General features: G+C 37.7%; 1 protein-coding gene and 1 pseudogene across 1 annotated transcript; one reads left to right on the forward strand and one right to left on the reverse strand.

Annotated features, from left to right (window-relative positions):
* The first annotated feature begins 458 nt into the window (after window positions 1–458).
* LOC145585647 (fasciclin-like arabinogalactan protein 10 pseudogene) lies at window positions 459–1,982 on the forward strand (annotated as a pseudogene).
* A 4,098-nt stretch (window positions 1,983–6,080) lies between these two features.
* Window positions 6,081–10,593, reverse strand: LOC145586739 (uncharacterized). Its single transcript, XM_081643645.1, has 2 exons — window positions 10,369–10,593; window positions 6,081–10,131 (listed from the first exon to the last, which is right to left on the reverse strand). Exon 2 carries the CDS (start codon window positions 10,079–10,081, stop codon window positions 6,260–6,262), a length of 3,822 nt encoding a protein of 1,273 aa, XP_081499771.1. The 5' UTR covers window positions 10,082–10,131; window positions 10,369–10,593; the 3' UTR covers window positions 6,081–6,259.
* Window positions 10,594–15,987: the final 5,394 nt, after the last annotated feature.

Genomic DNA, 15,987 nt, shown 5'->3' on the forward strand with positions numbered 1-15,987 from the left:
ACTTTCCACACTTTATTTCCTTCTTCAACATTTTTCCCACTTAAAAACGTTTCAATTCAAACCTAAAAATACATAACAGCTAGTTTTATATCCCATCTTAATGATCATGATTCCTACCTTACCCACATTTAGAAATTAAATCATATCCTTCCCTATTTCATCTCTTTTTCCTTTTCCAACTTGCACTATATATATATTCTTTAATTTAATAAAATTATTACAATTACCATTTTTGACCGTTACTAAAATCAAACCCAAGGTTAATTTAGTCATTTCACACACTCCCACCCTCAGTCTCTTCCCACCAACTGTTTGAGTTAAAACAATAAAACCTCCACACTTGACTCACTCACTAACTCAAATGTACTTAACTTTACCATGGTTAACTAAACTCCCTTAAACCCCACTTAAACCCAACCTTAGTTAACTACTCCTATAAAAAGCCCTTCATTTTCTAACACTCCCTTACTTCCCTCTCTTTCTCTCTCTAAAACCATTAACAATGGCTTCCGCCATGAAAACCACGGCAATTTTCTCTCTCCTCTCAATGATCGCCGTATGCTACGCTCACAACATCACCGAAATCCTCTCCTCCGACCCGAGTCTCTCTCAGTTTAATTCCTACCTTACACAAACAAAACTCGACGACGAAATCAATTCCCGCCAAACCATCACCGTCCTCGCTCTCGACAATGGCGCAATGTCCACCCTCACCTCCGGGAAGCCGCTATCAGTTGTCAAAAACATTTTATCGCTCCATGTCCTGCTCGACTACTACGACCCGAAGAAGCTCCACTCCATCGCCAATGGCACGGTCTTGACCACAACATTGTATCAGACCACCGGCTCCGCCTCCGCCCAAGAGGGTCAGGTCAACATCACTGACCTCAAGGGCGGGTCGGTCGGGTTCGGCTCGGGTGAATCCGGGTCAAAGTTAAACTCTACGTACACGAAATCTGTCAAGCAGATTCCGTACAATATCTCTGTACTTGAGATCAGTGCTCCGATCATTGCTCCGGCGCTGCTCACCGCCGCTGGCTCCGACGTGAATCTGACGGCGGTGTTGGACAAGGCCGGTTGCAAGACATTTGCATCGCTGATTTCGTCGAGTGGAGTTTTGAAGATTTTCCAGAATCAAATGGAGAAGGGAATCACCATTTTTGCGCCAACTGATGAAGCTTTCAAAGCGAAAGGTGTTCCAGATCTCAGCAAATTGAGCAATGCAGAGGTTGTCTCTCTCCTCCAATTTCACGCGCTTAGCAGCTACTCTCCCGTCGGAACCCTAAAATCGACGAAAGGTAAGTTAGCTACGTTGGCTCCCGGCGGCGGAAAGTACGATCTATCTCCGACGACTTCCGGCGACACTGTTACGCTTCATACTGGCGTCGATTCTTCTAGAGTCGCCGGAACTTTGCTCGACTCAACTCCTGTTGTCGTTTACTCCGTCGATAATGTACTTTTGCCAGTGGCGTTGTTCGGAGAGTCTCCGGCGCCGGCACCTGCTCCGGAGAGTGATTCTCCGTCTCCTGCTCCGTCGCCGGAATCTGACTCTCCTTCTCCGGCGAGTAATCCGGCATCTTCGCCGCCTTCTCCTGCGTCAGCTGATTCGCCGGCGGGTGATTCTCCGGCGGAAAGTCCAGGAACCGATGCCGACGAAAGTAGCCCGAAGAATGCTGTTGCTCAGAGAAAAGGTTCCACGTTGTTTATTGCAGTTGTTTTGTCAGTGGCATCCGGCGTAATTTCGTTGGTACTTTAGGGATAGGATTGTCTTTTTCTTCCACGTTCTTTACCTCGGTTTGTTAATTACGAGTAAATGTTATTATTACCGTTTTTTCTTTTTAATTAATTTATTTGGTTTAAGTTAGAATAGAAGAGTGAGATTTATTAGTATGGTTTGGACTTGGGTTTGACTGAGAGAGACAGATTCACTTGTTCATGATACTGTGATTAATTAATTTAATCGTGTCTTTTCTTTTCTTTTATTTCTTTTTCCATATCTTAATTTAACATTCAGTCGGTGCGTGATTTTGTGCTATTAATTCAGCTTTATGTCGATTCAATTCGTTTAAGCCGGACTCTCTTAATATTTAAAATTTAAATTAAATAATGATTTAATTATTCTACTTCGTATTAAGATTTTAAGATTATTATTATTAGTGGGGAAAATCCAACGGCGGAAACTGGTATTATTGGACAGTGTGGGGCACGTGAGTTTGTTTGTAAGCTGGTGTCGAATTTTATAAAATGGACACTTTAATTAATGGGTGGTAGACTGGTAGGTAGGTGAGTGGAGGCGCACATGATAAAAAATGATATTGAGACGATGCATTCAAGATGATCCACGTGGTAACCATGCATTTTTACTGCGATGGGTTAATTTCGGACAGTAATTAAGCAAGTAGGAGTAAAATAAACTGCAATTAAAGACTGCACTTATTGTACTTATTACTCACTGCTGTTACGCTTAATATTGCATTAGTAACTCTTATTTTTGTTTATTATGGATTCGTATGTTAATTTTAGCTAGCTAACGTACGTTATGTGAGATGAGAGTAATTGTTGACTCAGATGGTAATAAAATTACCCGATTTCAAATTTGGATTTGGATTCTTTTGAATTATTTTGGTCTTGAAATATGATTATTTATTACAAAATCCGAAGTAACCTTGAAACAATCTGAAAATTGATTTGATCCAAGAGTAATTACAACATCGACTTATGTTTATCTGAACTAAAACTGACTTGACCAATTCATTTTACAAACCTGGATTACAAATTCAAGTATTGTTTGTAAAGATATTGCCAAAAATAACAATTGTAAGCAACTTACAAGTCATCTTCTTTCATTTTTTTTTTTTTTTTTTTTTTTTAATTCGTGTATTTTGTTATAACAAGAGTTTGATTAGGAGTTTACATTTATTGCATCACAATGATTAACTTAGATTAGTTGGTTTTTGTAAATTATCTACTGTTTTTAGCCTGGAGAAAGTGCTGGTCTGATAATTTTGTCAAAATAGTCGATTCCAAATCATTCTTCAGCGAAAATTGTAGGGAGTGGAGATTAAATTCATATTTTTTTTTATAGATAAAAAGTGTGAATAAAGTTCTGGAAATTACATTATCCAGAAGGTTATATTCCCAATAAATCAATGTAATTGATAAGGTAGGAATATATAGTGTTGTGAGTTTTACAGCCTTACAGGTATGAATTATGAAACTAATTTCCTGCAATAAATCTCTGATCACCAATACGGCCAATTAAGGGAAATTTTCATCATATAGTTGTGGTAGCGGCCCACGTTTTGCGGAATTAAACTTGATTTAGACGTTTAATTGTTGATTGTTAGAGTGGTATTAATGTAAAGGCAAAAACTAATGAGCGTCTCCGGGACGTTAGATAAGAGAATTAAAGTGCAAATATTAGAGTAAAATTAACATTAATTACACCGAACGACGCGTGATTTTATCATGCATTCCTAACTTAATATCATTTCAACCAATATAATTACTCTTTATCTAACGCCCCGGGGTGCTCGTGAGCAAGATCCGATATTAAAATAAAAAAGAAAGAACAATAATACTAATAATAAAATGGCTACAAGGAAAATATAAGAATAACTTAAATATATCTCAGTTTTCAAAATTGTCAAATCATTGATAGTATACTCCATATACTGATTTAAAATAAAAGGCATTTGCTTAAAAATAATAGGAAACGGTTTATAATGATAGTGCTTATATATTTTTTTTTTTTTTTTGAAACCTAGTGATAGTGCTTATATAGTTATATTTAATAAATACACTTTTCATCCCTAAATAGTAAATATAGTTTCCCTTTGAAAAATAATATAGGAATTAATAAATAAGAGAAGGAAATATTTTTGCAAGACTCTATAATTGATAATCATTAGCCATCTCTCTCTCTCGTTCCTTATCTAATGTTTTTGCAAGACTCTCATTTCTTATCCAACATTATTGCAAGATTTACAAAATTAATCTTTATGGGCCCTTCCACTCGCTCTCATTTCCCTTTCCATTTGCTTTTACGAAGTACTCCCTCCGTCCCTTAATACAAAACTTCTTTTTAGTATTTATTACTCACATAATAAAGAAAAAGAGACTTTTAATTTAGAGACGGATGGAGTATATATTACAGTAACACTTAACTTACATAGTTTTTAAATTTTGCTCTTGTTTTCATGTCCTCAACCCACATTATCTTTCTCCTACTTCCTTGCCTTCCTTCTCCTATAACTTCTCACGCTTAGATGAATCATGTTTATAGATATAGCTAATTCCTACCATACGTTAGGTATATATGTGCTTCCGAGTCAATAGAATTCAAGTCAATATGGCATCAAGTAAGAGAAAGATTGTTTCAAATAAAATAAAAAAATGAGAAGTATTATATCAAATTTAGGAAAAAAAAAAAAAAGTATTTCTGATTACACATATAGCATGAAAGTGACTATACAAATTACAAACTAAGATTTTAAGATGTTAAGGCCCCAACACCCCTGCTCACACCCCCCCCCCCCCCCTCCCCTCCTCCTTCCCCACCCCAAAAAAAAAAAAAAAAAGAAAAAAAAAAAAAAAAAACCTATTTTCTGATGAGTGGGTGTATAGGAAGTTCTTTGGAACTTTGAAGTTGTATTCCAAATACTTATATGTATTCACTTGCACAGACTTTAAAGAGGCTTTTCTTCCTATAGCTGACACTACATGACAAGAAATTCAAGATGATTGGCAAGCTGTTTAGAATACATATTAGTTTATACTTAGTTGAAGTCCTTGAAGAATACCAAAAACTTATTACAAAAATAAAATAAAATTGATGAACAGAAAGGGATCAGTTCAAATGATATGCCTGCTATTTTCTTGTCACAATTAATAGATAAGCAAATTATACCTTCTGGCTATCTACACCCTCAATCATGTCAAGACGAGATGTGGCACTGATGCTGCACAATAGAAACAAACATTTGGAAAAGGTTATTGGAAAATGTAATAAGCTTAAAAAGAAATTGATGGTATTACACCTTGGGGAGCAAGGAGATTAGCCACGGAGTCCCTTCACAAACTGCCCTTCGATCATTGATTTAAGCCTCACCAACCCTCTCAAAGCCCGTAGTGCTCTCCTTGCCTGGTCACAAAGCTCTTTTGATCAATAATACTAAATACTGGATATCAACATATGCATTTTGATGCTCTACATACCTTTCACATTTAGTCTCAACAGATTAAAATGTGAAAAGCCTCATTCTACACATTGTTCGAAACAAATAACAACAATCATATCACTAACTCATCATACATCTAGTGAAAGTAATATCTGCAAGAAATAAACCCCAATAGTCACACCATGCATCCTTTATTGTATGCTTAAAATGATGGTAAAAGATATATGTTTACCTTCTGCACTACTCCAACAGCTGCTTGTAATGGGGTTGAGTATTCATATGTAAGCTGCACAAAAAACATTGTTAAATTTCATTCAAGCCGGAAAATGTACAAGTTGTAGTGTTTAAAAATTCAGCAAAAACAAGAAGCAAAAATGCAGAATGCACGCCTTCCCTGTTAGTAACTCACTCTCCCACAGTACAATAGCAAAACTGAAGACAGCAGCTTTATGAAAAATTAAGAGCCCTGGCAGTCGTTGCAGCAACACACATCAAAAACCCAAAAAGGTGGAAGCTCGGTTGACCCTACAATTGTCAACAGGATAAATTCACGAGAACCCCAGACCTAAAATTCATTAAACTCTCTTTCAATGGCATCCTACCATTCAATCTGACCAACAAAAAGAAAAACTAAAAATACAAAAAGTATCAAACTACAGCAAAAGTGGGATTTTAAGCTACAGTAACTTGTTAATTATTATTTATGGGTTATTATTATTTATACAAATAAGTATAATAATAAAAAGAAATATTAATCCAAATAGTTTCTATTGAAGACTAGGCTAGTTCCCAGAAGACTACCAGCCTCATTCAGTCATTCATCCTTTCAGGTTGGAATCCTATTTGAAGCACATACAGGAGAATAGCGTCTAACAAAACATTTGTTTCCGGAATTCAGACTTCTGCTTAAAAAAAGAGTGAAAATTCAGCAATTACAGCAAAACTAAACAAAAGCAACAGAAATATTGAACACAAATCTAAACAATTACTGAGCATAGATCACTACAACAGGTCCGCTAAGCAACAGTTTCAAAGGGTGGAACAAGAGATCTGCAAAATCTGAAATGCATCATCTAACTTTACACAAACATCAACAACTCGGGTCTACTATAGATGTTTTCTCCTTCATTTTCCAAAGTCGGATAAGCAGCAACAAGAGCATCCTGAGCTCCAATATACAGAGAATTATATATCTTCCAGTAGACTTCCCTAACTTTCCTTGCTGGATGGAACATACCCTGCAGACAGTAGTTCAGTATTGCAGCGGCACCCAATGCAACTCTCATTCCCTCAATTGCTTCTGTAACAGCATTGATAACGTGAGGTGAAGTCTCAAAGATATTGGGCCACACGTAATTCATCAGGTGCACCAAAGCATCTTCACAGCCTAGACCTGCAACACCAAGTGCCATATGTTTCACGGCAGAAGCTGCAGTCTGACGATGAACCAGGTCCCGGTCCATAAGAGCATCTTCGAGGAGAGGAGTCACGGCATAGATATAATCCTTTCCCATTTCACCAATATATTCAAAGAGGAAAGACAGAGATTTAAGGACACCATTCTGCACGTTAAGCTCAGGAACACGGTATTCATTCATAAGAGCTGGCAAAACAGTGAAAGGTGAGCAAGTCTCAGCAACGATTGCAATAGCCACGGTTGTACAAACACGGTTCTGACGTTCTTGCACCTTAAGGTTGTTAAGCAGAGTAGCCAAGACATCCTGAGGTCCAATAGCTTTGGCGATGTACCCAAAGGTGTTGACAGTGGCTCTTCGAATTCCTTTCTTGTGAGCCTTGAGCATCTCCAGAAGCTCAAAGCATATCCTCATCCATTCTCTTGCAGGAACAAACTCTGCTCCACGATCTGCAATACGTCCCACAAGATCAATGCAGTTCTCCTGTACTTTCTCATGCCTGTTCTTCAAAATAGGAGTCAACCTAGGTAGCAGGTCTTTGATTGGTGGAGTCATCTTGGTCATACCGATGACGTTAACAATTGCTTTCAGTGCTCCCAAGATTGAACCCAGCACCTCTGGATACTCCTCTCCTAGATACTCGTACAAAACCACACCCAAGTGACCCATAAGCTGCTCCTCTCCACACTGTTTCATGACCACTGCAATTCGGGAGATGAGATCAGCAGCCTGCTGTCTTACTTTTGCACTCTTGTTATTCAAACGCCACTTAATTGTACCACATATCTGGGGGAGATAAGGTTTGACCCTTTGGCCGAGGGCATTGACCACAGCGCCAAAACCATTAAGCATGACATTGGCATCATCACTTGTCTGCTCTTGAAAGGCGTACAGAATACCATCAATCAGAAGCTCCTCCAAGCGAGATTCAATATCAGATGCCCCCAAGTTTGTCACCACTTTCTCTATTGTCTCCATGACCATACGCCTATAGGGTTCACTCTCATCTTTAAGATCCTCCACTATCCTACCAACTATATCAGCAACGCCAACCTTGTTGGCTATCTCTACCGTAGTTTCCACAAGCTGCTTGTAGTTTCTTCTGTCAAGAGCCATTCTCCTAACCCAAAAGTTCTTAAAGAACTCGGGAAGGATATCACTTCTAATGTAGTCAGCCTCTACACCCTCAGTACTAACACACTGCTTAACCACTTTCAGAACAATCTTCTTCATTTCTTCATCTGGTGACTGGAACTCCCGAATAAGAATAAACATAACTTCTTTTGTATAGTAGCTAGCATAAAGAGCATCCATCAATGGAATGATAAAACCAATGGCCTTCAAGAATGCAGCCAAGACCTTTCCACGGTGTGATCTGATACCTTTCCACAGCGGTTTCAATACAGAGTCAAAACTCTCAATACCATACGGGGCTGAAGCCTCAGCTAGAGCTGCCAGAGAAAGTGCAGTAATTGTTCTGACCTTCTGGTTCTCATCATTAAGACCATGTTCTATGATCTCCACCAAAGATCTTAAGTGTGGCAGCACAGCACAACCAATCAAAATGGCTATCTGTTGGACAATCTTAATACCTGTATGCCTAGCTTGCCATGACTTCTTACTTTGACAGACAGCCTTTAAAAATGGCAGCAGAGCAGGTATACCTAGAGCTGAAGCCACAACACTAAAAGCCCTCGCGGTTGTATTCCTGACATACTCATCAATGTTATCAATATCCGGTCTCATTGCAGCAATCATAGTGGCCAATCCAGCAGCCTTACTCAAGTTTGAAATAATCTCCCTCCCCTCAACACGGGCATAGTAGTCTTCATCAATTAAGAGTGGCTCAATAACCACAAGAATTTTGTGCACGAAGGGTCGAACCAACTCATCAAGCTTGTACAGCACCCTGTCAATAACTTTCACAAGAAGATGTCGTTCTTGGTCTTCCAATGTCGGCTGAATAAGCAAAGGCAAAATTTGGTTAAACAACGGACCAGCACCAAATTCTCTTGCTTTGTCAGTGAGTTGCCGCAATGCAGTCTTCCTCTGAGGAGGAGTACCATTTTTCACTTTAAGTAGCAACTTCATAATCTTTCTTTCCTTCTGCTCCTCTGGTGACAGCTCTTCCTCGTTTTCATCATTCAACAACGCCTGAAAATATTGATAGTCCTCTGGTTTCATAAATGGCAACCCATTAGCAGGCTCCTTTCCAACATCAAACTGCTGATTCCTGTCTTCAACTGGTATTTGATAAAGTGGAGTCCCCATTGGAGTGGGTGTGGCAAGAAGCTTCCTTGCTGGGGTCCTAATTGGCACATATGAAGCAGGAGGATCCAAGATCTTATATCCTTCAGGTGGGAACATGGAATCAAGCTCTTCATCAGCCAAGGGTCTGTTCCTCTCTTCAATATCCTTCTCCCACTTCATCAAGTTATACTGTTCAGGGGTTACGGGGCCACGCAGATTAATCTGCCCAGGAGTAGGTGTAGCCATATCAACCCCACCAACAGGTGTCACACCAGGGGTCATAGCCACAGGAGTTGCCCCAGCCATGGGCGTTGCACTCCCCATGGTAGCTGGAGTCTCATCCCACCTTGATCTCTGACGTTTTGGTGTCGGTGTTGCCATACCAGTGATTTTTGGAGTGGCATCCCACGTCGATCCAGCAGGAGTGGCACCAGGAGTGAGCCCACCAGCAGACGGAGTAGCATCAGAATCTTGTGTACGGCCAGGTGTTGGTGTCTCATCCCACCTATTCTTCCGAGCAGATGGTGTAGCATCACCGAGTCTCCCAGGTGTGGGAGTGGCATCCCACCTTCCAATTCCAGGGGTAGAATCGGCTAAATCCCAATCAGAGGAAGACTTGGCCTTCTTTGCTACACCCTCATCCCCTTGCTGATCCTGAGACTGATCCCACCTATTTCTCCTCTTCTGAGAAGGCTGAGCTTGAGCAGCAGCAGCTCCTTTCTCCTCTTCCAAACTCTTCTTCTGCTCCTCCTCTTCTTTCTTCTTTTTAGCAATCAATCGCAAAGTCTCCTCCTTGTCTCTCCTCAGCGCCTCCTCCCTCATTACATCAGCATAAGTCCTGACACCAACATCCGGGGTCTTATCCCCCATTGCAAAAGCATCATGCCTCGCAGGAGAAATAACCCGATCAAGCCTCCTCCTCCTATAATCATCCTCACGATCAATAATCCTTTGCGGCTTCCTCAACCCATCATCATAATCAGCCCCAGCACCAGGCATTTCCTTCAAAAGAGACTTCGGGGCCGTATAAGAAGCCAACTTACGAGCCACCTCATTATCCATAGCATCCGTATTATCCTCATCATCATCAACAGGGATTGACTGGACATAATCCTCCCTCCCACTACTCCCATAAAGATCAGTATCATAGGTAAGAGATGAAAGAGAGGCTAATTCCTGTTCCATCTTCTTCCTCTCCTCCTGAGTTTTCGCTATTTCTGGGTCTATCGACGCCATTTCTCAATTCTAAACTGATAACCCTAGTTTCAATTTACTTCAACAAAAATCTATATCAAAAACAGATAAAATCTAATGAGTGCAACCAGCAAAATTCAGTCGATTAACTGATTTAAACACAAACAATAATCTCAATCAAAGAAGAAAAATCATGCTATAATAATCAAATCACAAATTCACAGAAAAATTGCAAGAAAAGAAATACAATAAGAGATTGAATTGAAATTGCAAATCAGAAAAGTATGAGCAGCAATTAAAAACAAGAATCTAAAGAGAGAATTAGATACCTGGAAAAAAGGAGATGCAGTAAGCGATAATGGTGAAGAAGTTAGAGAGGGAAAAAAAATAAATCAGGGTTTCGAAAACCCTTAAAAAAAAAAGAGGAAAAATGAAAGAAGTAAACTTTAGGTAATTGTTAGTTATGTGGCGGTTTGGTTAGTTGTGTGCTGGGTGGCGCTATGACGGTATAGGGGATGGCGGTGGAGAGAGAGGATTGGAGATGGGTAAAATAGTAAATAAACTGATTTAGTGAAATTTTTTTTTTGGGCAAAGTCTCCAAAATTAAACTCGTCAAAAATACATAAAAAAATGTCTCATATAGAGGTGATCAAAATTCGGGCTGGATTGGGCTTTATTAAGGAAATCCATGCCCAAACTCGTTAAAAAGTGTCAGTCTTAACGGGCTTTTTTAAATGAAATTGTGTTTTTTGGCTTGCTCAAACTTGCTCGTTTTTAGGGCGGATCGGGCCGGGCTTGTGGGTCGAGCCATAGTTGATCACCTCTAATCCTACATAGCCAACACTGGCAACAACACAAACAAGCAAGGCAAGATAAACAATGTCCCTCGTTGCCGACAAGGACAAGGCTTGAATAAGATGGTGACGGTTCCAGATATCATTTAGAGCCATTGAGACATATTTGGGAACCATAAAAAGTACCTCAATGCTTGACTTTGTTAAATCCGTAAATAATCTGTATTGACTAAATTTGAAGGATTTTTTTTTTTTTTTTTTTTTTTGTTGAGGAAAATTTGAAGGTTATTTTATTCACAAAATCAAACCATTTTCGGAGATTTCAGGTATGGGTGATGAAACTCAAGTGACGACGAGGATTACATCTTAAAGTCATATACAAGTAATATTGTTTGGAACCACATACGATCATTAGTTGATTACGTAATGGCATGTGGTGGTCTTGAGTTGATGAAAGAAAATGTGTACTTCGGTACATACATTGCTAAGTTGACAGATTAAAGGCAAAGTGTATTTTCAACTACCCAAATGACTTTCATTCTAAGATCTCTTGAGGTTCATGATAAACATTCCGTCTTCTCTTATTTTTGAGAATAAAAAAGTCATATTATCCAAATTTAAAACTTATAATCCGCACTTTTGAACTAACAATTTTGAGAGATTTTTTCAAAATTGAAATGAATGTGTGTGGAGTCACCCAAGGTTGTAAAAATGGTTTTAAATCATAACAACTCTATCAATTGGTTTACAAAGTCCCGATGATAAGTTTTGTTTATGTTATTTTGAAAAATAAGGTAGTAGGACTAGTCAAGTTTAGAATGGATGGTTTTGATCACTAAGGGTCTGTTCTCATTGACTGAATTGAGCTGAACTGAATTGAATTGAACTGAATATTTTATGAGAGAAGAAAATTAGAAACTGAAGTGAACTGAAATAAACTGAAAATAAGCTGAACAGAACACGCCCTAAATTGGCATTCGAGGGGTCCTATCTATACACCTTAAAAGCCAAATTGGTGACAAAATGGTTCCTTCATTCCTATTCTTATGAACAGTGTACTTCCCCTTTTGCCCTTACAAAAGTCCCTTAAAAGAGTTGAATTACCGTTTTCTCCTTGATGTAGGTGTCCCTTGTACAGTTGCCACTTGCATGCTCAAGCTTCTCCTCTTTGCTTGGCCACGTGCGTGCTGATAGCTCCATTGCAAGCCACGTTGTGTTCACTCTTCTTTCATGGTGGATAGTTGTTGGAATTGCTCATAGTTGTTCATCCTACAATTACTGAATTTGTATTTTTTTAAGACAAAGTTCTTATTTTTTGTTGGCTTTGAAGTACTAATAGCGATTGTACATTTGTAGTTGTTCATCTCAAATTTTCTGAATTTGTATTTTTTGGCAGATTGAATTTTAAGTTACAAATTTCATTGTACAATTATTTCCTCTATTTTTAGGTTCATGAGTTGAGTGGTGATTCAATTTTTAGATTAGTTTGTACAGAAACAAAGCACATTTTTAATTATTCTCCTAATGCTAATTTTGTTTTGCTTGAACTTAGCTTTTGATTACTTTATTTTCAATGCTTTGGTAGTTGAATTGTAAAAATTGTGCGCTATTTTGAATTTCCTTAGGATTTATCAGTTTGTTGGCCTTGGTAATTTTACTAAGTTGATGTATGGAAATGTTTGCAAATCTTGGAAATAAGCAATTGCTTGCTTTATGTCACAGTTGATAGTGTTGTTGCTTTTCTTAAGCACAAAGATTGAGTATCCCTAATGATGGAATATCATCTTATTACCTGTTGGTTAAAAAATAGATTTTTTTGGGTTTAAAATTCTTTTGTTTGTTTAGCTTAATTTGCATGTTAATGTGGTATGTTTGCTTAATGATGTATTACTGCCTTTAAAAATTTCATGAATATTAGATTTGTTCAGATTAGTGTTCTGTGTACATTTGGATTTCAATCTTAAGGAAAAGCTAATCTAATTTGTGTCAAGATATATGTTCCATTTGCCTTTTGCATTTGCATATTTTGATTAGCCTTATGATAGATATACATCTTTTTACCTGTTGGTTAAAAGATTTGCTTATCTCTAAAAAACTGCTTTTGATGTTCACATTTTTTCATGGTTTTGGGTTAATATGTTTGTTTTTCATGGCTTGTTTGCTTATTAACTATGTTTAATTCTTTGCTGTTGATGTGAGTGGTTTTAACAGTGGCCTTAATGATTTTATTTGTTTCCTAATTTTTGTATGGGTGTTTGGATTTTATGAATTAGGCAAATTATTATTTGCTTAATCTGAAAATGTATCTTCCATCATTGTTGGATGTTAATTTAATTTGAATTGCTTGTTGATGTAGATATACCTTGTTACCTGCTGTGTAATAGGATTGTCTGCTGGTTTCATTTGTGTATTTCTGCACCCTTATGCGCATGCTTTAGATTACCAATGTTAAAATGCATTTGAGGGTATATGTGTTATTGTATTACAGCTGTGTAATCATGCTTAGCAAGTGGCTTTTGGGTTTCAATAGTTACATGTTACTTCCTATATAAAGGGAGCTGCTTCTCTTGCTCTTGCTCAGTAGAGGTAAGGGTACCAACAATACAGAAAGAGAGGAAAATAACAAACAAAACCTCCAGTTGAGGTAGTGTTTAATTGCTTTATGTTTCTATTGCTCTGAATATTGGATCAATTTAACCTCATGTACATTGTATTAAACTAAAGAGTATGACTGTTGTATTAAACTTGGATTGATGCTTTGGACATTGTACACATCTATTTGTACCGACTTGAATGTATAATATGGACTGTTGCTTATCTTAGTTTGTACAAAAAAAATGCATTAGCCACCTCCAACCATAACTAATGATCATGTAAATAGTTTTTGGTGGGTTAGATGGGTATTTTGTTTGGGTTTCTAGCAAAAGAATTGGTTTAGTTGTAATGGTAATGGCCACAATTGTTCATGTTTGTGGTTGTTCTAAAAATTTCTTTGCAAAAAGAGGGGGCTTGATAATTAGACAGTTTTTACAACTCAAATAATTTAGGATTTTTAAGTTTTTGTGGATTTTGGTTGTTTTAATGTGCCCTTTTGTGGTGATGTTTTTTTAAAATCAAGTCATGCAATGGTGTGTTTGAGGTTTGCGATTTCTAACACTTTGGTTTAAAATCATTAATTCTTAAAACTTATAGAGTTGTCATTTTTGTTTATATGCACACTTAATTTGAGCACATGTTATTGAGGTTGAAACCTTGTTTTTTGATCATAGATTGGTGATGCTTGGTTTCTGTTGTGTTGGCAGGTGATCTGAACCAGTTGTCCTGCATTCCTTGTGCTGCATAGGTTACTGTAAGTTTGCATCTTTTGCTTGCTTACTGTTATTTGTTGTCTATACTTAAAGAAGTCGGTGTTGTTATGTTTGATTATTGTTATTTATATATATATATATATATATATATATATATATATATATATATATATATATATATATGTATATATATATATATATATGTATATATATATATATATATATATATGTATATATATATATATATATATGTATATATATATATATTTATGTATATGCATGTAAATAGCTTGATGTTGTTGTGTTTGGCTATTGTTGTTGGTCCCTACAAGGTTGTATGTTGTTTTCTTTAGTTGTTAGTTGTCTAGGCACATATTTAGTTATTTGTTGTGATGATTTGTGCTTAAACACTTATTTGTTGTTGTCCTAATATACATGTATCTGTTGTTGTTAGTTGGATCTATTAGTTGTTAAGGCATGTGTCACTAAATTGCTGGTCTTACCCTTAAGTGTGTATCCTTATGTCTTATGGTTTTTAGGAGGTTTTTGTTGATTAGGGATGTAGTTTATTTTAAGATTAGCTGAGATGTTGGAGCTGCAATGTAAGGTTATCATTGGCTCTACCTGGCTCCTGCTGTAGACTACCTTCTGATGTGATACATTAATCGTTCGCACAGGTTATGGGGTTAGAACCACTCAAAGTAGCCATTTCTTTCCAGAGCTTACTCAACCAGGTTGTTGGGTTCTTGAGGTTGCCTGCTCCGACCTACTCCCTTGCAGGTGATGATGGGAATGCTGTCAACCTAAAGCTGGTCACTGATTGTATCCTGTCACCTTACATCTTTGAAGGTGGTGTTGCTGCTACACTGGATGTTTCTCGTGAAAATGCTGCTGAGCAAACTATTCGCTTCCTAAGAGCTCAGTATGTGTTACATATTCTTGACATCACTTCAGAGAATATATACAAGTTGGATCAGTGTGCCTTCTTGTATGAAATGAAGCGCATTTCCTTGGAATCACTGAATAAGCCCACAGTGAGTGGTCGAACTAAATGGCCTGCGATCCCAGTCAAGAAACAAAGTGCCAACTGCATCACCATTGACTACATTGATGTTCTCCGTGTTGTTGCAGTAGCAACTAAGTTCTGCGTGCTTTTTACAATGTGGACATAGTGGACCTGAACTATGGCAATGTTGTTTACTCTGGCATCAAATGCTCATTGGCTAGAGAAAGCTATATGGCTGTAAGGGAACGCGTTCTAGGCAAGCAAGGAGACTTGCATCTAGCTCCTTTCCTTGGTGAAGCAGACTGTGTGACACCCAAGTCTGGTGAAAACAAGATCCCAACTCCTGCATTGCCTCCGGCTGCCCCTCGCAAGCCAAAGGCTTCATCTTCTTTTAGTAACCGGCCTAGAGCACATTCTGCTTCGCTTCCAAGTGCTATATCTGTTCCAATCCCAGCTGACTTAGAAAAATTTTTAAGCGTAGGAAGACTTAAATTAGAGTCCTTATATCCCTGACTTATCTAGACTGCTAGGGTTATGTTGCTGCTTAAATATTTTGCGTTTCAGACTTTCTGATGTTTATGTAGCTTTTATTTGTCTTCTCTATGTTTTAGTTTATTAAGCTATGGGGTGTAATAGTTTTGTTTTCAGCAGCAATGTTCTATGTACTACATTATGTTTGTTTTAATTAAATGAAATTATCGATGTTATGTTTGGTATATATTTTGGTTGGCTTGTTGCTACTTCTCAACTGTCAGTTGTTATTTGTTTCATATTCATGCTTAACTAGATTTACTAAGCATGAATCAACACTTTATTTGCAGGCCTTGCTCATATATGCTA

Source organism: Chenopodium album, chromosome 16 (genome assembly GCF_948465745.1).
Source record: "Chenopodium album chromosome 16, dcCheAlbu1.1, whole genome shotgun sequence".
Lineage (NCBI taxonomy): Eukaryota > Viridiplantae > Streptophyta > Magnoliopsida > Caryophyllales > Amaranthaceae > Chenopodium > Chenopodium album.

Excerpts from the sequence above, each read along its gene's own strand:
- LOC145586739 (XM_081643645.1), bottom strand. The coding sequence starts at position 10,081 with ATGGCGTCGATAGACCCAGAAATAGCGAAAACTCAGGAGGAGAGGAAG.